Raw genomic sequence first — 22,268 nt, forward strand, 5'->3', positions numbered from 1 at the left:
ACCAAACATTATTAGACCTTTCAGTTGTCAAGTAGAAATTTGTATAGGGTGTCGCCCATGAGTTCTTGTCCTCTCACTTTTGTAGGCACTGCCTACAGAAAATGGCTATATGTTGCCTCCAAATGTCCAATTCAATTGCATTACTTCGCATTTGCTCAAGAAAATGTATTAGAGAGTTATCGGTTTCCGAAGCATGTGAAGAAAATGCAACTTTTTTCTTTTCGGCAAGCATTTTCAAAGCTGTGATACCAGACCCAGCCCATGGGCACCCTTTAACTTTCAGGACACAGCTTATTTTAGCCTTAAGGATATACCATACTGAATGACTAGAAGTTGAATTGAGCCGTAGTTTGCTAGTCCTTTCCAAAGAGCGTTGCTTCCAAGAAGGCTTTTTCCGACGCATTATAGATGAGTGACTTTACCATTGACATACTGTTTTTTGAGAAGTCTTTCTATTTTACACCATTACTTACCACCATTTCTGTAGAAAACCATATTCTACAATTATTGACTCACTTTGAATTAAATAATCATATTTTATTGGATTTTTAGCATACTGTAACGAGAGTGAGTGAAAAAAAGGGTTAAAGGACATTTTCCCCAAATTTTTCCTGTTGAACTGGACACACAATATAGCGGCTGCAAAGCAAAATAAAACTTTTTTTTGCTTCTTCATTGTGATGATATTGGCAATCTAAGTAAGTTAATTTTCATTAAGTCCAAGTGCGTTTTATCAGAACGTTTTCACTTGTGCGTTTACTCTCTCTCTGTTTTACATTGACCACTCATAAGCAGGTTGCAAAACTCTGGAGAAAACAACACGTCCCACCATAGCTTAGAACAGTTTTCTCTAGTCACCTTCCACGGCAGCCATCTTGGAGGTTGTCTCCACGCCCTAATAGGGGACAGGAACACAGAGGTTAAATAACCCTCCCCTTCCTGCTACCTCAGTGTTTTTCCTGTCCCCTATCGGGGCATGAAGAGGTTACAAGGGGCTGCCGTGGCCAGCGAGCGGAGCCCCTATATACTTACAAAGCTGGGCAGCCGAGGTCGGGGGGTTCGCCTTTCCTCCTCCAGGTGCTGCTCCCGTCTCCACCACGGTGTGACTCGGGACATGGCCGCCCCTCCCACGCCCTTCGGGGTAAAGCGGGGTGGTACGGTGCCTGCTGGGGTCCTGCACAGCTCCCCGGCTTCCTCCTTCCTCCCAGCGCCACATTGGAGCCAGGGCGGGAGCGTCAGAGGGGGCGGGCAGTCGACCGGAAGTGGCAGTGACGCGCACTTCCGGTTTGCGGCCTCCGGCGTCCTAGGAAGGGGAAACGCGCGCCGGCTCCCGGGGAGACCCGGGAAACGATCACAATGGCGGCGGGGGTCGAGCATATCCTCCCCAGGGAGGAGCACCAGGAATGAACGCCCCAATCACCCTTAAAAGGGTGCAGCAGCTCCAGGTAAGTGCAGTGTGTGTGTGCAGAATGGACGGTGAGAAGCCCTCAACTGCAGCATCTGCGGAGCCCAGCGTTCCCCCTCCTACAGTGAGTAGCGGGGCCGGTCCCTTGCCTGTCAGACGAACCAGTGGCACAGGTCTGAGTAAGCTTTCTCTTCTCTTGCAGGAAGACAAAGCCTCTGCCCCTAAAAACCCCCGCAAGTGTGGTATATGTGGTCCCAGGTTTCCTTCTGATTACAAAAAAGTTATGCCAGCCGTGTACGCAAAATATACTGCGTACTTAGCAACCCTCCCTGTTTGACAGCATAACGACTCTCATTAGACAGGAGGTTCAGACCTCCATAGCAGCCCAAACCCCGGCCCAGGGCCCTGCACCAAAAAAGAGGAAAAGGGCACCTATAGAAGCCGACTCAGACTCAGGAGAAGTCCGTTCCTCGGGGTCGGAGGAGATTTGGGAAGATGAGGGCTCCACGTCCACCTCCAGTCATGATACAAAAAAATACTATTTCTCCTTGGAGGATATGAAGGAGTTAATTTCCATGGTAAGAAATACCATGGGATTGGAGGAGGAGGAGGTTAGGCTCTCAGTCCAGGATGAGATGTTTGGAGGGTTGAAACCCAGAGGTAAGGCCGGTTTCACATTTGCGTTTAGGGCCGTAGCGTCGGCCTGCGCACGGCCGCCGCTAAGCCCCGCCCCTGCTGCGCCTCCGCCGGTAGCTCCGCCTCCGGACGCATGACGCTGCATGCGTCCCCTATCTTTATCACCGAGGACGCAGGCCTTGCGCAGTATGCGTTTGGCGGCGCCTGCGTCCTTTTGACGGTGCGCCGAGTGCAACCAAATTGCAACAGGTTGCGTTTGGCACACCGTCAAAAGGACGCAGGCGCCGCCAAACGCATACTGCGCAAGGCCTGCGTCCTCAGTGATAAAGATAGGGGACGCATGCAGCGTCATGCGCCCAGAGGCGGAGCTACCGGTGGAGGCGCGGCAGGGGCGGGGCTTAGCAGCGGCCGTGCGCAGGACGACGCTGCGGCCCTAAACGCAAATGTGAAACCGGCCTAAAAAGGGTTTCCCGGTTCATGAGGTTATACAGGATTTAATAGCTCAGGAGTGGTCCTCCCCTGAGAAAGCACTTACGGTGCCCTCTGAGCTAAAAAAAAATCTGTTCCCCCTAGAAGGAGATAGTTCCATTTGGGAGATCCCTAAGATAGACGTCCAAGTGTCTAAAGTCACTAAAAAGACATCCTTGCCCTTTGAGGATGCCTCCCAATTGATGGATCGCAAAATAGAGAGCCATCTTAAAAAGTCCTGGGAAGCCTCTATGAACCTGCTCCAAAGCAAATATTGCATCTACCTGTGTAGCCAGATCGTTGTTTTTCTGGCTACGTACGTTGGAAGACCACCTGTCGGGGAGCACTCCAAGGGAGGAAATCTTAGACTCCCTGTCAATCCTCCAAAAGGCAACAGGCTATTTAGCTGATGCTTCGGGAGAAACGGTACGGGTCGCAGCAAGGTGCCTAGTCCTCTCAAACTCGGCCAGGAGAGCCTTGTGGCTGAAGTCATGGGGAGGCGACATCACTTCCAAAGCGAAACTTTGTGCCATCCTCTTCCAGGGACACCACGTGTTCAGGCCGGTCCTCGATGACATCCTGGAGAAGGCTTCTGACAAGAATAGGTCACTGCCGGAACAGAAACCCGCAAAAAAGCGTTTTTTTCGTCCCTCAAGGGAACAGACTTCTCAAATGGCGTTCAGAGGGAAGGGCAAAATGGGTTGATGGAGCTACCCGAAAGGGGGTAAAGGAAGAAACATCCTTGTGCCCCAACAGCAGCAGCCCCCGGAAAAGCAGTGACTCCCAGGTAGGGGGTCGACTCAGTTTTTTGCCCAATGGCAGGCCACGACCTCGAACCAGTGGGTCCTGCACACTATACAATTTGGGCTAAAACTGGAGTTCGAGCACCCCCCCCCCCCCCCCGCATGCCCTAAGGATTACCCCAGCGCATTCCCCAAGTCTGCCAAAAGTTCTGTGGCTTTAGTTAGAAGAACTGCTACGGGAGCAAGTGGTCTCGTATGTACCTCCTCAGGAGGAAGGCAGGGGACACTATTCTCGCCTGTTCCTGATAAAGAAACCCTCATGAAAGCACAGGATCATTATAAATCTAAAACCCCTGAACCACTTCATCAGGTACCGTCGATTCAAGATGGAGTCAGTAAGATCAGCGATTCCTCTTATTGGACGAGGCTGGCAGATGGCGACAATAGACCTAAGGGATGCATATTACCACGTACCCATTCATCCGGACCACCGGAAGTTTGAGGTTTGCGGTCAACCACGACCGAGGAATCAGCCACCTTCAGTTCAGCGCCCTGCCGTTTGGGGTATCCCCAGCACCAAGGGTGTTCACGAAAATCATGAAAGAGGCAGTCATCTTCATTCGGCTTCAGGGGATATGCATTGTACCGTACCTGGACGATCTGCTTATCGTCGCCCCATCAATAAACCGGCTGAACCAGGACGTATCAAGGACCCTACAGATTCTCGAAACTCTAGGGTGGATACCAAATCTCCAGAAGTCAGCCCTCTGTCCTTCCCCGAGGAAAAAATTCCTGGGGATCCTCTTGGATTCAGAGAACAGGACGTCCTTTCTTCCCGAAGATTGTCAAAAAGACCTTCGGCAGAAAATAATCCGGTTCAGAGACCAAAGGGTGCCGACGCTGAGGGACGCCATGTCCATCCTGGGCTCTCTGACAGCGTGCATTCAGGCGGTGTCCTGGACACAAGCTCACACGCGAGTCCTCCAGTCGTATGTCCTGACAAATATGAAAAAATATCCAAACAACCTGTCAAAAAGGGTTCTACTTCCAGGACATGTAAAATCGGCCCTCTGGTGGTGGCTGAGCTACCGAAACCGGAGGCGAGGAGTAAGCTGGGATCAGCTTCCTCTAAAAATACTATGCACCGATGCCAGCCTGAGGGGCTAGGGAGCCGTGGTCTAAGATTCATACTTCCAGGGACAATGGCCCGAGAACATAAAGGCTGGATCTTCAAACCTAAGGGAGCTGACGGCAATGGAAGAGGCACTGAAGGCCGCAGCAGCCCTTGTCAAGAACCATCATGTCCGGATATACTCCGACAACGTGACCACGGTGGCATATCTCAGGCATCAAGGGGGCACAAGGTACGCCAGCCTAAAGAAAGTAGCAGGAAGGATCTTCCTCTGGGCAGAGAAGCACCTGTTAACTATTTCCGCGGTACACCTGAAGGGGTCGGAAAACATCCAGCCAGGATATCGTGTTGCCCTCATTCTGCCCAAATCCTTCTAACCCGAAGGAAGCGAGATTTCATACCCTGGATGTTCGCAGGGTAGTTCTCCGTTACCTCGAAGCAAACAAGGATTGGAGAATTGATCAGAACCTGTTCCTTCTGTATTCAGGAAGAAATAAAGGAAGAAGGTGGCAAAGAACACGATAGCGGGCTGCATCAAGCAGTCCATCTCTCTGCCATATTCTGTGAGACATATCTCTCCTCCGGAGTCATTAAAGGCCCACTCCACTCGATCAGTCGCTACATCCTGGGCAGCAAGGGGAAATCCGTCTTCGGAGCAGATATGCAGAGCGGCCACCTGGTCCTCTGTGCACACCTTTACTAGACACTATAGACTGGATTTCAATAGGGATCTGACGTTCGGCAGACGTGTCTTGCAAGCCGTAGTCCCTCCCTAAAAAATTAACGTTGGCATGACTCCAAGGTGGCTGTTGTGGAAGGTGACTAGAGAAAATAGAATTAGACTTACCGGTAATTCGGTTTCTAGGAACCTTCCACGACAGCACTAATTTCCCTCCCTATATGATATATTTACCTGATGATTCCTGCTCTACTGGCAGTAACTATTCATGCTAGTATGTTCAGAAAAAACACTGAGGTAGCAGGAAGGGGAGGGTTATTTAACCTCTTTGTGTTCCTGTCCCCTATTAGGGCGGGGAGACAACCTCCAAGGTGGCTGTCGTGGAAGGTTCCTAGAAACCGAATTACCGGTAAGTCTAATTCTATTTTCTCACTGTGAGGCATATACGGACAGCCTAAGCTCACTGCAGAGCTACTACAAGTTGCTGTGAACTGAGGAGACCAAAGTGTCGTTATAAACACCTTTGAGCTTTCATCTTTTGGCAGTCCATGTGAGAGGAGAGTTAATCAAAGGGTTTGTATTGTGACACTGCTAAACTCTGCTGTACTGTCCTTTTCTCTGCCACACTGCCTGTATAGAGATGAACGCTCTCAAAGGTTCCACTAACAACACTCAGATTTGCTCATACAGTGGGGCAAAAAAGTATTTAGTCAGTCAGCAATAGTGCAAGCTCCACCACTTAAAAAGATGAGAGGCGTCTGTAATTTACATCATAGGTAGACCTCAACTATGGGAGACAAACTGAGAAAAAAAAAATCCAGAAAATCACATTGTCTGTTTTTTTTTTTCCTTTTATTTGCATATTATGGTGGAAAATAAGTATTTGGTCTGAAACAAGCAATCAAGATTTCTGGCTCTCACAGACCTGTAACTTCTTCTTTAAGAGTCTCCTCTTTCCTCCACTCATTACCTGTAGTAATGGCACCTGTTTAAACTTGTTATCAGTATAAAAAGACACCTGTGCACACCCTCAAACAGTCTGACTCCAAACTCCACTATTGTGAAGACCAAAGAGCTGTCAAAGGACACCAGAAACAAAATTGTAGCCCTGCACCAAGCTGGGAAGACTGAATCTGCAATAGCCAACCAGCTTGGAGTGAAGAAATCAACTGTGGGAGCAATAATTAGAAAATGGAAGACATACAAGACCACTGATAATCTCCCTCGATCTGGTGCTCCACACAAAATCCCACCCCGTGGGGTCAGAATGATCACAAGAACGGTGAGCAAAAATCCCAGAATCATGCGGGGGGGACCTATTGAATGAACTGCAGAGAGCTGGGACCAATGTAACAAGGCCTACCATAAGTAACACACTACGCCACCATGGACTCAGATCCTGCAGTGCCAGACGTGTCCCACTGCTTAAGCCTGTACATGTCCGGGCCCGTCTGAAGTTTGCTAGAGAGCATTTGGATGATCCAGAGGAGTTTTGGGAGAATGTCCTATGTTCTGATGAAACCAAACTGGAACTGTTTAGTAGAAACACAACTTGTCGTGTTTGGAGGAAAAAGAATACTGAGTTGCATCCATCAAACACCATACCTACTGTAAAGCATGGTGGTGGAAACATCATGCTTTGGGGCTGTTTCTCTGCAAAGGGGCCAGGACGACTGATCCGGGTACATGAAAGAATGAATGGGGCCATGTATCGTGAAATTTTGAGTGCAAACCTCCTTCCATCAGCAAGGGCATTGATGATGAAACGTGGCTGGGTCTTTCAACATGACAATGATCCAAAGCACACCGCCAGGGCAACGGAGGAGTGGCTTCGTAAGAAGCATTTCAAGGTCCTGGAGTGGCCTAGCCAGTCTCCAGATCTCAACCCTATAGAAAACCTTTGGAGGGAGTTGAAAGTCCGTGTTGCCAAGCGAAAAGCCAAAAACATCACTGCTCTAGAGGAGATCTGCATGGAGGAATGGGCCAACATACCAACAACAGTGTGTGGCAACCTTGTGAAGACTTACAGAAAACGTTTGACCTTTGTCATTGCCAACAAAGGATATATATCACAAAGTATTGAGATGAAATTTTGTTTCTGACCAAATACTTATTTTCCACCATAATATGCAAATAAAATGAAAAAAAAAAACAGACAATGTGATTTTCTGGATTTCTTTTTCTCAGTTTGTCTCCCATAGTTGAGGTCTACCTATGATGTAAATTACAGACGCCTCTCATCTTTTTAAGTGGTGGAACTTGCGCTATTGCTGACTGACTAAATACTTTTTTGCCCCACTGTATATGCCTCACAGTGAGAAACTTGCTCTAAGCTATGAGGGGAAAATGGGACACCCACTTTGCCTTAATGAAAATTAACTTATTAGGTACCTAATACATTGATAATATCTCCACAATGGAGATGCAAAATTATAAAAAAGTGTTTATTCTGCTCTGGAGCCACTATTAAATCATGTGTCTAGTTCAACGTGGTAAATTTGGTTATGTCTTCTTTAAGTCCTGGACACTCTGATTCCTTTCCCATTTGTAATCAACATCCAGCACCTGTAATATTTTCTCAGCTTCTGAAATTTTCCAAACTGAAACAATTTGGCATGAAAAACAAACATGTTTATTTTCTGTTCTGTTTTGTGCTATAAACAGTATGATTTTCTGTATGTTGCTAGTGTCGATAAAGGGTCGTTATGGAAGATCAGTGTTTACCAAGATTCTGAACAAAACACTGCGCGCCCTAATAATACCTTACCTGGCTTCCAGTATTGTCTACTTATCTATAATTGCTAACCTTCGTTTCAGATAGGACGCATTCTCATCTTTCACAGTGCCTGCCAAAGTGTGTTTGTCCGTGTAGTTCAGTGCTGGAAACAAGAACACTGGCAGAAAAGAATAGATTAATAATGGCAATTGATGGCTAATGCATCATTAAAATAATTGCATTTGCCTATTTGCAGGATGCATGAGACGGTGATGATATTGTGTGATTGATGGAAAACAATGCAGGCAGATATGCCATTCCTGCATGTTGTGGAGTAGGTGTCCATCCATTGTTGGGGGACTGTGATCTCCCTTTTACATCCCTTATTTCTGGAAAGTGAGTAGATCCACAGAATGAATTGCTCCAATTATGTGCCTGTATCTTCTCCACACACGCTGGACGTGTTCATTAAGCAGTCCTCTTTCCTGGCACTACGTTTCTTCTGTACTGACAGCACTTCATTAGTATGCGCTAAAATCTGTGTCCGCATGCGTCAGTTAATCACGGCACAATACCGCGCTGACTCAGGCGATACCATTGATCTGTTTTAGTGTATTATCTGCAACTTTTTCATATGCAAAATATAAATATTTGATTATATGATGTTATGATGAGAACTTCATCTGTCAGGACTGGTGCCAGAAATTTGGAAATGAATTTTTAGCACAGCTCTTAATTGCTGCTGATTTTTCCATGATTTTTTTTAATAAGAAGTGCTACTATATTTTTAAACAAATGCAAAATTACATTATTAAGAGTCTTCTATTGCGTCATTACAATAATGATGATATTATCACTGATTATCCGGAATCTGCTTTGTGTTACAAGATAGCTCTAGGACCAAACACATTTATCACAATTACTAACTTGTTATATATGTTATTGGTGTTTATAGTCATGAAAACACGCAATCATTAGGCAGTAATGTCTTTAGTGGTAAATTAATGTATCCATTTGTTTTACACCATATGGCTTTCAATATTCATAGTGATGGATAAAAAGATATTACAGATGTCATTCTTTTTTGGCATTGATTACCAACTCTTACTGTATATGGATCGCACACAACCCGCAGAAAACCTCGCATAACGAAACAAAACCTTAGAGAAAAATCAAAGCTACCCAGACATTTCAATAATAAACCAGTTATTGCAGAAGGTTCTTCTCCCTAGTAATGGTTCACCAGATCACCTTACCTGCACAAGTAAATATTAACGGGAACCTGCCATCCAATTCGAGCGGCATGACCCAGGGTCTGGATTCGGTATTACAGCCTTGTATGTTTTACTCTGGAACAATGTGTTATTTCAGGTAAAACATACTTTGAAAATCTAGGAGCGTGACTAATTCGAGGCCGGTCTCCGATTGGCTCGCTCTGCCCCGATTCCATTGATGGTATCCTTATGCATACAGAGATTGGGAGACCTGTTAGCTTAAAGTAGTGTTTCTCCACTCAAGTCTAACCAACAAGTCAAGTTTTCAGGATTTCCTTAGTATTGCACATGGCATTAATGCTTGAGCAGATGATGAAATTATCACCTGTGCAATACTAAAGATGTTCTGAAAACTTGACCTGTTGGTGAGTCTTGAGGACTAGAGCTGAGAAACCCTGGTCTAGAGGATTGGGGCAGGGAAAAGCCTCTCAGGACCTGCCTCTGACTAGTCAGCTGTCAGTCTTCTCAAAGTATGTTTTCTCAGACAAGCTACTTTGTTAGAGTACAACTTGCATGATTACAATAACGCAGATTCGGGCAGCTTGAATCTGATGGACCAATTATAGTCAGGGTGGTTGCATGAGGTAGGGATGACTTAGAGGTTATACCAGTGTCAATTTCATGCTTCTCCCTTTGTGCATTATAATAGCTATAGCAAAGTGTATTTCTTCTGGTCAGAGTGCTACTTTAGGCTTCATGCATGTGGCACATCAAGGTATGCAAAGTACCTGAAGTCCACCCAGAAGAGCTTTAGGCGCAGTGTGTATCCGCAAGGTACTATTAGTGAGGTATTCCGCCTTCTGGGGTAGAATACCTCTGTGATATGGCATCTGAGGAAGCAGTAGGACTTCATAGTCTTCTAATGGTTTTATGCATAGTTATTAAACGCTTTTTAGGTACATGTAGACTTTGGTATTTCAAACGTGGTTCATTTGAAATGTAGAAGATTCATGTTTCTTTGTGTAATGTTTTTTTTTTATTGTGATATTTTTTTCAAAACTGTTTTTTTTTGCTTTCATAAAGTCAATTGAGACTCATTTAATACGTAAATCAAGCAATGGATTAACGTATATTGCTGAATGGAAAGGAGGTCTTCTGGAGCACAAAATGGGACATCTGACATGTTTTGCCGGTGGCATGTTCGCCCTTGGAGCAGATGGAGCACCAAGTGACAAAACTGGGCACCATATTGAACTGGCTGCGGAGATTGCAAAGACATGCCACGAATCCTATGATAGAACAAGTACGTAATATTGGTAATATTCTGTTGCAAAGCAGAAAAATAACATTTTTGACATATTGAAGAACATGTATCTGTATTAATCACTACTGCCTAGTACTGCTGGCAACATTAGGTATAATCATATTTTTGATACAAAGAGATAAGAGTAGCTTAACCCCTTAACGACCAGGGGTATTTTTGGTTTTGCATTTTCATTTTTCCCTCCCCTTCTTTCCAGAGCCATAACTTTTTTATTTTTCCGTCTATATGGCCATGTGAGGGCTTATTTTTTGCGGGACGAGTTGTACTTTTAAATGACTCCATTGGTTTTACCATCTCATGTACTCGAAAACGGGAAAAAAATTCCAAGTGTGGTGAAATTGCAAAAAAAGTGCAATCCCACACTTGTTTTTTGGTTGGCTTTTTTGCTAGGTTCACTAGATGCTAAATCTGACCTGCCATTATGATTCTCCAGGTCATTACGAGTACATAGACACCAAACATGTCTATGTCCTCTTTTATCTAAGTGGTGAAAAAAAATTCCAAAGTTTGCTAAAAAAAAAAAAAAAAAAAAAAATTGCGCAATTTTCCGAGACCTGTTTTATTTTGATTGGGGCGAAAGGGGGGTGATTTGAACTTTTAGGTTTTTTTAATTTTTTTTATTTTTAAACATTTTTTTTTTTTTAACTTTTGGCATGCTTCAATAGCCTCCATAGGAGGCTAGAAGCATGCGCAACCCGATCGGCTCTGCTACATATGGGCGATGAGCAGATCGCCCATATGTAGCAGATTTACTGCTGTGCTTTCAGCGCCGACCACCGGGTGGCGCTGAAAGCCATATGCCTGGAACAACCATAGAGGTCTCATAGAGACCTCTGGTTGTCCAGGCAACATGACGCCGATCCCCGATCACGTGACGGGGGTCGGCGATAACGTCATTTCCTGCCCGGCGGCCGGAAATGCTATTTAAATGCCCGCTGTCAGCTTTGACAGCGGGATTTATCTAGTTAATAGGTGTGGGCGGACGGCGATTCCGCTCGCGCCTATTGCGGGCACATGTCAGCTGTTCATAACAGCTGACATGTCCCTTCTTTGATGCGGGCTCAGCGCCGGAGCCCTCATCAAAGCAGGGGAGATGTCCAATGACGGACTGTGTCCGTCATTGGACATTAAGGGGTTAATACCTTCACAATTGTAATTCTATATCAAAACCATTTTATTCATGTCAACTATGTAGTAAAGGTGACTAGACTACAATGACTTAATTGAATTCAATATATGGTACTTTAATGCAGTTCCTCTTGGAGTACTGCAATATCCTGTTTAGATATGAGCTCATGCCTTTATTAGAGAAAATAGGGTGCTGGGCAAGAAGCAAAAGAAAACTGCCTTCACTCACCTTTTACACAGTTTTTCTTTGTAACTAAACATAATTTACAACACATACCTTACTATATATTTCCCACAATACTGTTACATAAAAAGTAGTATATAGAGATATGCGGCCATATCGTTTCCATAATCTTGTTGCATATATAGTACAATATAGACATCTACTACCATATAGTTTCCATATTAATGTTACATATATAGTACAATATAGACAGCTACTATCATATAGTTTCCATATTGTTACATATATAGTACCATATAGACATACACTACCGTATAGAATCCATAATACTGATATATATAGTGCCCATAATACTGTTTCATATATAGTGCTATGTTGACATATAGATCCCATAATACTGTTGCATATAATACAAAATAGACATATACTATCATACGGTTCCCATAATACTGTTACATATACAGAGTATTATGTAGACATTTACTACCATTTAGTTCCCATAACACTGTTACATACAGCTCTGGCAAAAATTAAAAGATCATCACATGTAAACCCTGTCATGGGCAGCCCATTCTCCAGACCTGAACCCCATTGAAAACCTCTGGAATGTAATCAAGAGGATGATGGATAGTCACAAGCTATAAAACAAAGAAGAACTGCTTAAATTTTTGCACCAGAGCAATGTGAAAGACTGGTGGAAAGCATGCCAAGATGCATGAAAGCTGTGATTAAAAACCATGGTTATTCCACAAAATATTGATTTCTGAACTCTTCCTGAGTTAAAACATTAATATTGTTTCTAAATGATTATGAACTTGTTTTCTTTGCATTATTTGAGGTCTGAAAGCACTGTTGTTTTTTTTTTGTTTGTTTGTTTTTATTTTGACCATTTCTCCTTTTCAGAAAAAAACCCGCAAAACTTATTGCTTGGAAATTCGGAGACATGTCAGAAGTTTAAAAGAACAATTTACATTTTACTCAAAAATATACCTATAAAGAGAAAAGTCAGACAACCTGAACATTTGGAAGTGGTCACTTAATAATAAATATATATATATATATATATATATATATATATATATATATATATATATATATATATATATATATAGTGGTGTTCAAAAGTCCTGCATAGGATAAATTGATTTTTCAAGTTTTAAACGTTTTCTGTCGAATATCTTCGATGCTAATATGACATATTATATATGGTTTTGTTCAGAATACAACTTTGCATTCTCTCCCTGTAATATTTTTAGCTTTTGAAGCAGTTTTGCCTGAAATTATTGCAACAATAGAGGAATTGAAAGCACAACTAAATATTGTACAGCTTCAGATCCAAAATTAGCCAATCACAGATGAAAGCTCACCTCTCCTTAGCTTCTGCAAGAATGGCAAGAAAAGTGCAATATTGAGGTAGCAACATCAACTGTTAGGAAGAGATGTTTGGAAGCAGGATTGAGAGGGTGCAAGGCCCGAAAGCAGCCATTGATGACAGCCATACAAAGACAAAGGCGAAAACTGTGGGCTTTGAAATATTTAAAATGGAGGAAGGAGGAGTGGGAAAAAGTGCTTTTTAGTGATGAAAGCACTTTTTGCATTTTAGGAAATGATGGCAAGTCTTATGTGAGAAGGTTCCCCTAAATGAAGAGTACAAGCCAGAGTGTTTGAGCTTCTCTGTGAAACATCCGATGAAAGTAATGGTCTGGGGCTGTATGGCAGCCAATGGTGTTGGAAGGCTTCATGTTGTGGAGGGTATGGTTAATGCAAAAAAATACATAGACATCCTTAATAAGAAAATGCTGCCTTCTGCTCAACACCTGTTTTCAGGGGATTATGGAATGGAAAAAAAAGAACAAGGTGGCTACTATTGACTGGCCAGCTCAGTCCCCGGACCTCAATCCAATTGAAAATTTGTGGCACTAGGTATCATTAGAGATATCTAGAAAACAGCCAAGGACCAAGAGTGAGTTGATTGAGGCTCTGATACAGGCCTGGAACCACATCATCACTCGTGAACATCTGCAGAAGCTTGTTCACTCAATGCCACAGAGATGCAAGCTGGTGCTCAAGAGCAAAGGCTGGCCAATAAAGTATTAGAAGCTAAAGATGCACTCAAAAGGCCCTTTTCAGGACTCTGAATTAAATAAAAAATAATAAATCTTAAAAAGTAAAATTTTAGTCTGTGTGAACTTGCATTGGAAGTTAATGAACTTAGAAACCTGTTCACCATCCTACACACTGTACTGGGGTAGGTATTTTTATGCTGTGAAAAAAAGTGATCAAAAATGTGCATACCATAACAATTTATACACTTGGGACATTCAAAAATGAGTATGGCATACAATGAGGGATTACAAAAACATATATGTTCCACCAGTTTCACTGTAGAGATGCAGAAGAAAGAAACATATAGTTTTCTTCACGCCCATGCAGGACTTTTGAACAACACTGATATTGATATATATATATATATATATATATATATATATATATATATATATATATATATATATATATATTATAACGCTGTAAGCGTCACTCTGTCCGAAGCCTTAATAGACTGCGCAAACACGACGTGCCTGCGCAGTCTGGCTCCAGACAGAATGAGGCAGCCAGCGGTGAGGAGTGTGTATGGCACCGGAGATGGCGGTACTGTACACACTGCATACCGCCATCTCCGACGCCATACTTACCTGACTGGGAGGAGCGTTGCCGCGGCGCTTCTCTTCGGACAGAGACCGGGGCGGGAGTGCGGCCGGAATATGCGCATAGCGCGATCCAGCGCCATTTTACTGAAGACACACTTGCAGTGTGTCTTCAGCAATATGGCGCCGGACAGCGCTATGGGCATGCGCATACTCCGGCGCCAGACTCCTCCCCCGGCCTCAAGCAGAACGTGGTGACAGCGCTGGAGCACAGAAAAGGGTGAGTATAAATGTTTGTTTTTTTTGTATGTGTGTAGTTTTAATAGGAGTGAGGGGACCTTGCATACCAGGATAGGGGAGGTGAGAGGACCATGCTTACCAGGATAGGGGAGGTGAGAGGACCATGCATACCAGGATAGGGGAGGTGAGAGGACCATGCTTACCAGGATTGGGGGATGAGGGGTACCATGCATACCAGGATGGGGGGATGAGGGGTACCATGCATACCAGGATAGGGGGGGTGAGAGGACCATGCATACCAGGATTGGGGGATGAGGGAGTACCATGCATGCCAGGATTGGGGGATGAAGGGTACCATGCATACCAGGATTGGGGGATGAGAGGTACCATGCATACCAGGATAGGGGGGGTGAAGGCTACCATGCATACCAGGATTGGGGGATGAGGGGTACCATGCATACCAGGATTGGGGGGTTGAGGGGTACCATGCATACCAGGATAGGGGTTGAGGGGACCATACATACCAGGATTGGGGGATGAGGGGTACCATGCATACCAGGATTGGGGGATGAGGGGTACCATGCATACCAGGATAGGGGGTCATACATACCAGGATAGGGATGAGGGAGTACCGTGCATACCAGGATTGAGGGATGAGGGTTACCATGCATACCAGGATTAGGGGATGAGGGGTACCATGCATACCAGGTTTGGGGGATGAGGGGTACCATGCATACCAGGTTTGGGGGATGAGGGGTACCATGCATACCAGGTTTGGGGGATGAGGGGTACCATGCATACCAGGTTTGGGGGATGAGGGGTACCATGCATACCAGGATTAGGGGTGATGGGACCATGCATACCAGAATAGGGGGGTGAGAGGACCATACATAGCAGTATAGGGATGAGGGAGTACCATGCATACCAGGATTGAGGGATGAGGGGTACCATGCATACCAGGATTGAGGGATGAGGGGTACCATGCATACCAGGATAGGGGATGAGGGGTCCATGCATACCAGAATTGGGGGATGAGAGGACTATGCATACCAGAATAGGGGGTGAGGGGGCCATGCATACCAGGATTGGGGCTGAGGGGACCATGTATACCAGGATAGGGGGTGAGGGGGACCATGCGTACCAGGATGAAGAATTGGGTGCCATGCATACCAGGATTTGGGGGGTGAGGGTACCATGCATACCAGGATAGGATCTCCATTTAGTTTCCATAATATACAGCTGTGCTCAAAAGTTTACATACCCCAGCAGAATTTTTGCTTTCTTGGCCTTTTTTCAGAGAATACGATTGGTAGCACCAAAACTTTTTCTCCACTCATGGTTTTGGTATTATTTAAAAAAGGCCAAGAAAGTAAAAATACTGCTGGGGTATGTAAACTTTTGAGCACAACTGTAATACCATATAGACATTTTCTACCATATACAGTAGTTCTCATAACGCTGTTACATATATATCATATAGACATATAGTGCCCATAATGCTGTTTCATATATAGTACTATGTAGACATTTACTATGATTTAGTGCATATACATGCAACTGATTTTGTCTTTTGTAAGACTAATAAGCTAACTCTTGTGCTTTGTATAGCCCATAGAAAAAAAAAATGTACAGAATTTCCTGTTCATATGATCATATAATAATTTATTTCTATTAATTGCTATTTAATGGGAGCGATAGGTGTGACTTGCATTTATTTTAATATATTATTTATTTAGTTTGGAAATCTCCTATGTCTCTCATTAGACATGTTCGTAGACATGCGCATCGGGGGCCTATCCACGTGATAACCTAATTGTAGATCTGTGGTAGCCCAATTATCTGCACCCCCAGACAACAAGCTGTCTGAAGGGGCCATGTGGCTCACTGGAGGGCATCAACCTCAGATCTAGAAGGCTCCACGTGAAGTAGCTGGCTGAGGGGTGCTGCGCTCCGCCGACCACCAGCTCCCCTAAATTGGTGACTTTATACTATTATCCTGACTGCAGTGGAGTTCTAGAGAAATTGTGCAGCTGATCCCTGGGTGTGGCAAGATGCTGACCCCACTGATCTTAGGGTTATGTGCACATGTCTTTCAGACATGTGCGAACCCGACTAGCTTTTTATGAGGAAAACGCTGACATTTTTTTGCTTTTTTTTTTTTTGCCATTTTTGTAGAATTTCTGACCCCTGAGAACCACAAGAAGTGTGGCCTGGTCACTTCTTTAACTGATTTGCATCTTTGGAAACCTGAAGTGGTTAAACTAAGCTCCAACAACTGAACATGTGTACAAGTGACTTTTACATTTTTGTGCATATGTTCGTTATTTTTCCTGTTTATTTAGTGCTTTTTCCTGCTCCTTGCGGAATGCACCCAGCTACAAGAGACCTCATGGGCAAATCCCCTTTATCTTGGTGGCCTGTCCTAGGATGGTCTGTGTGCAATCCTACACTTACTAGGGTCTTCCATGTGAAGTGGGTCAGTTAGATTTTATCGAATTGTTCTTCTTTCTCGGTTAGCAATGAAGCTGGGACCTGAAGCCTTCAGGTTTGACGGAGGAGTAGAAGCTATTGCTACAAGACAAAACGAAAAATACTACATTCTGCGTCCCGAAGTGATTGAAACCTATATGTACATGTGGAGGTTCACACATGACCCAAAATACCGACAGTGGGGTTGGGAAGCCGTCCAGGTAAGAAAGTTAATTTAAAACAAAAATGTGATCCAAAAGAAAAGATAAACACAAATGATATGATGGATTTCTTTAAGACAGTGTTTTTTTATATTTGAATGGGTGCAATTTTAGCTTAAAAAAAAAAAAAAAATTTGTCAGATTTTAATAAAAATGTTGCACTTTGTCTTCTGTAGCCTTTTGGTTTTCTCTGTCTGTTGCTGCCTGCAGAATTATTTAGGCTAGGTTTTCTAATATACAGTGCTCCTCCCCAACAGTATGTCAGCCTTTCCTTCAGAATCTTATAAAAACAGAATTCCAGCATTGAAATGCTTGTAAAATAATTTTTGCCCCCAAAAGTGTCCCTAGCCTTTAAAGGTTACCAGTGAAAGATCTTTCCCTTTTTCTGGTAGTAAGCTTTTTCTATTGAAACTTTATTCTATGGTTTATTATCCAATGTTTATTGCTACCTGTCAGCAGGGTTTTGCAATGCAATCTAAGAGCAGCATGATGTTGGGGCGGAGACCCTGGTTTTAGCAATGTGTCACTTACTAGGCTGTATTTTGCGGTTTCAATACAACCAGTGTTTTATTAGCAGGAGATTCATTAGCTGACCAGGTGTCACCTGTCCCCTGGTCCCACCATGCCCCAACCACAGAAAGCTGCCCATCAGTGGTGCAGTTGGAATTATATACAGCTCAGCATTCAGTAAGTGATACATTGCTGGAATCAGGGTCTCGGTCCCTACCTCATACTCCTTTCAGAATACATAGCAAAAACCTGCTGACAGATTAATCAGCTCACCAGTTCAGGACCGGGCCATACCCCCTCTATTTAAATTCCTGACTAGGCACATTTTCAAGTTTATTTGTACATTCAGTTTTAAGAGCTCTAAAATGTTATAGGAAAACAAGATTTTTTTTTTTTAACCTGTCACCAGTATTCGGCATCTCGGGGGGTCACAGGTGCGTCTTACAGTCTAAATGTAGCTTACTGGGGGGTCGGCGGTGGTGCAGCCGGGGTCACAGGAGCAGCATCACATTTACTTATTTTACAGCGGGAGTGGGGTGATGTGCACTGCCGTGGGCTAGGATGAGGGGGTGTCCCAGCGGTGCGAGACAGGAGAAGAGTCCCCACTGCGTACATTGATCTCCCTGCGATCAGTGTAATGGCGCCAGAACCAGCATATGCACAGATTGAGGTCTGAGCTCGTCTTTGAGCGGAGATGTAAATCTGCACATGCGCCGTCAACCAGTGACATTTTCCTTAATCCCACTGCGAGGTCAATGTGTGCTCCTGCCTTGTACCACAGGGACACCCCCTCCTCCTAGCCCAGAGCCTGCAGCATCGGCCCACTCCTCCCGCCGATGGCTTCCTACAGCAGCGACCCTGCTCCACCACCTCTGCACCCCATAACCCCCCTCTCCCTCTAAGCTACATTTGGGTTATAAGACTCAACCCCATTTTACTCCCAGATTTTGGGGGAAAATGTGTCTTGTAGTCCAAAAAATCCTGCAGGTTTGTTAGGATCCAGCTGTTCTTGCTCCCTGCCTGCACCTGACGATCACGCTGGGTCCAGAAGAGGAAAGGCTAACAGTGTTCAGCACTGTACATAGAGCCAGAGATGGTAATGTAGTGTCTGCATTCTCTGTGGGGGTCCAGCTGAGTCTAACTAATCCACATGTTCCCGCTAGTAGCACTCAGCATTTGGGCTAGTCCCAACCATTACGCCTACCTGTCCCTTCCAACTGTCTGTGGCTGGGCATAGCACAACTCTTACTAATAACGCACATCACGTGTCTCCAACACCCCCACCTTTCCCCACATATATAGCGCGGTGTGACGCAGCTGAGCGCTGGTTTAGCTGCAGCTCTGATCAGGGCTGTGTAATAGACATGGATAAGTAGGCCCTGCTGCAGGTGCTGGGTGAATGCTAGTGTAGAGATGTGACCGGCTCTTCAGCTCGTCTCTTGTCCGTGCACGTATTGATTGCTGAAAATCACCTCTTTATCATCAGCGCTTTGCCATTCTCATCATCCCTGTTTTAATGTGATGTGAAAATAGGAAGACCTCATTCTCTGAGTGTACGTTATATCAGTCAAATGACAAGACCTTTGAACACTCAACTTTATTGCTATGAAATCAATTCCCTGTAACATTTCAATTAGATTTATTTAATGTAATTTCTAATTGAAAAGGCAACAAATCAAGAGCCTTCCTCTGGGGTACTTAATATTTCATGCTGATTGGAAGTCGCACACATAAAAGGCTTCCTGCTGGAAGAATAGTCTTCCTATTCATTTCACTGATTATTGTTTGCTAGTATTTCTGCCAATTCTTTCCATTTTTATTAGAGAATCCAGTTTTCCCGTGTTTTATGCTGCAACATTCAATGCCTTGCTCCATTTAGGACCCATTTGTCTGTAGTTCAGTGCTGAGCATATGCCGCACAGCACATAAGGAAGCACTACTGTCATGAGTTCTGCTGGTCAAGTTTTATCTTCCTTACCTCGGTAGTGTATGGCAAAAAGCAGGCTAGTGGCACATGTGTCACACTTATTGCTCCTCTTCAGTCCAGTGAACGCCAAAAGTTGAAAAATGTTATCACAGCCCCGAGTTGCACCAAAATTGTGACTTAAAAGTTTTTTTTGCCAGAATACTCGCCCATTGTCTGTTTTTTGTCTTGAATGAAAATGGAGTGACATTCTAGTGTTAAGTAGAGGTACGGATAATTCTAGAAAATATTCCGTAATGGGCGTGTGCATAAATTGAGATTCGGTATTTTAAAATGATGTTTCTAAAAAGGAGCTTGTATGCGTCTCAGCGAATCTTATTATACTAATGCCCTAATATGTACAGCTGTAAATCCAAAGTGTCACTGAAACCTGGCAATGTTAATTGACTCGCTGCCCAAGCTGAAGCCGTATACATCTTCTTCTCCCTCTTATCTGTCTCTGCAAATTGAAACCTTGCCCATATTCTTTGCGACAAGGTGCTTTCAATTGGCAGAAATGTGCAAGGTAATTGGATTTTGCAGGCTAATCGAAACATTGACAGTAGATTCATGTGCTACAGCGTGATTGTATTCTTGTGCTCGTCAGGCATTGGAAAAGTACTGCAGAGTGGAAGGAGGCTATTCTGGCATTAAGGATGTCTATGCCACCCATCCCAATCACGACGACGTGCAGCAAAGTTTTTACCTTGCGGAGACACTCAAGTAAGTACGGACAGTGATCAAGAGGGCAATTACCGTTAAGCAGCGGCGCATTTGAGCACAGACCATTAACACTCTTGACATTCTCATAATGCTTGATGACACTAGAGTACCAAAGGGTTGAGTAATGTGAAGCAATTGACTCCAGTGTGCGGTGGCAGCACAAGCGTTATGCAGTCATTTTAATTGGAGGTCAGCTATGTTTGATTTAAAAGAAAAAAAGAAAAAAAATCCATACCCTGAAACAGCTCCTTTTTTTGAGGATTGATGCTATTAAAGTGCAAGCCTTTCCTTAAAATGTCATTTTAACTGTTAATTCTTTAGCTATTGCAAACAATAAGGCAAGCTGTAGCCATAAAGACATAATACTGTTAAAGTGCAAAGAAAAGCTAGTGGTTTGCGGTTTATTACTATCGCTATATAGTTGCCTATAGGATAAGAATATGTAACATGATTTCCTTGCTTTTATTATGAGCACTCCATTACAATGCGGATGGATTCAGATAACTCTGCAAGTTGTGCAGTTACCAGAATATCAATACTTTCATGACAGCCTGTATTGTGCAAGTGGAGTTCTTTCTTGTCATAATGGGTGGACTGTGATGAGACCTTTTAAGAAACCGATTAGCAAAATGTAACAATAGGTATATTAATTCTGGGTGGTCCTGTAAGTGTATTAAAAAGAATGTCTGCAGGTTTTTGCTTTTTAATCTGAGGGGGAGCACATTATAGGGCAAGAGAGCCTGAATCCAGGGATGTGTCACTCACTAGGCTGTGTTATTGTTTCAACACAATCAGTGTTTTATCAGCAGGAGGTTCTCTGCCTGACTACAGCTCAAGTGCTCAGACTAATCTGTGTAACCCCTCCCCCACCACTGAAGAGCAGCTTGCTGACAATTCAGTGTACACAGGAAACTGCCTATCGGGTGTGGGTGGGTGAGGTTATAGAGGTCAGCATTGTTACCACCTCTACATCTACAGCAGGTAACAGGGTTTCTAACAAAACTGCAAGAAGGACAGTAAGTGATACATGCCTGAAAACAGGATCTCTTTCCCTATATTATGCTGCTCTTACATTACATAGCAAAAACCTGCTGACAGATTCCATTTAATGGCACCAATTGATAAATGCAACACACAGCTGGTACACAAATAATGTCCACAGTATGAACTCAATAAAAATGTCGATTTATCAAAAATTTTCACATGGGTAGGTTAAAATAGCCAAGACTGCTGAAGTCTCCTAATAAAAAACAGGACTTAACACTAATCTAAAACCATGATCTAATATATATATATATCTCTATCTCCTAAGGACTAAGCTACTTATGTTTCATATGAAAAGGATTTGTATAGGTGGTAGTCAGTAAAAACTCTTGAGTAGTCATTCCCACTGCTGTATGATGTTTCGTTATAATTCATATTTTACTCGAAGAGGTTATCCAGGATTTTTTTTTAGATTTGGTGCTAAGCACTAGCAGGTATTTCTGCCTGGTGCCGACCTCTGCAGGCTCAGTGGTCATGGACCACTCCTGCTAGTGATCCATTGACTTCCAGCTCCTTATCTTCGGCTTTTCTGTGTTCACTGTGTGTCTCAGCTATGTCTTGCGGATTGACAGCCGGCGCCCTCTACCTAACTGCAAGGAGAAGGCTGTCAGTCAGCAGCAACGCCCCATAGACAGAGCCGACTGGTAGAAGAAGAGCTGCTCTCTTGATGCGAAACAACGAGCTATCCGGCAGAGATCGGAGCCAGACAGTGTAGATAAGTAGCTAGCAAATACTTGCCTGTAAGTTCTTAGCCGCATAAGAGAAAAATCCAAAAATCATGGCTAACCCCTTTAATATTGCATGCGGGATCATATATTTAATGT

At 43.8% G+C, this 22,268-nt stretch overlaps 1 protein-coding gene across 1 annotated transcript in view; it reads left to right on the plus strand.

Annotated features, from left to right (window-relative positions):
- LOC141089477 (mannosyl-oligosaccharide 1,2-alpha-mannosidase IA-like) overlaps positions 1-22,268 on the plus strand; it is a 317,924-nt gene that overhangs the window by 286,527 nt on the left and 9,129 nt on the right. The window contains exons 9-11 of the mRNA XM_073575915.1: positions 10,077-10,296; positions 17,032-17,204; positions 20,285-20,400. Coding sequence (XP_073432016.1) covers positions 10,077-10,296; positions 17,032-17,204; positions 20,285-20,400 — 509 coding nt within the window. The remainder of the gene's footprint in view (positions 1-10,076; positions 10,297-17,031; positions 17,205-20,284; positions 20,401-22,268) is intronic.

This window comes from Dendrobates tinctorius, unplaced genomic scaffold, assembly GCF_039654945.1.
Source record: "Dendrobates tinctorius isolate UK_male_01 unplaced genomic scaffold, ASM3965494v1 ptg000046l, whole genome shotgun sequence".
Lineage (NCBI taxonomy): Eukaryota > Metazoa > Chordata > Amphibia > Anura > Dendrobatidae > Dendrobates > Dendrobates tinctorius.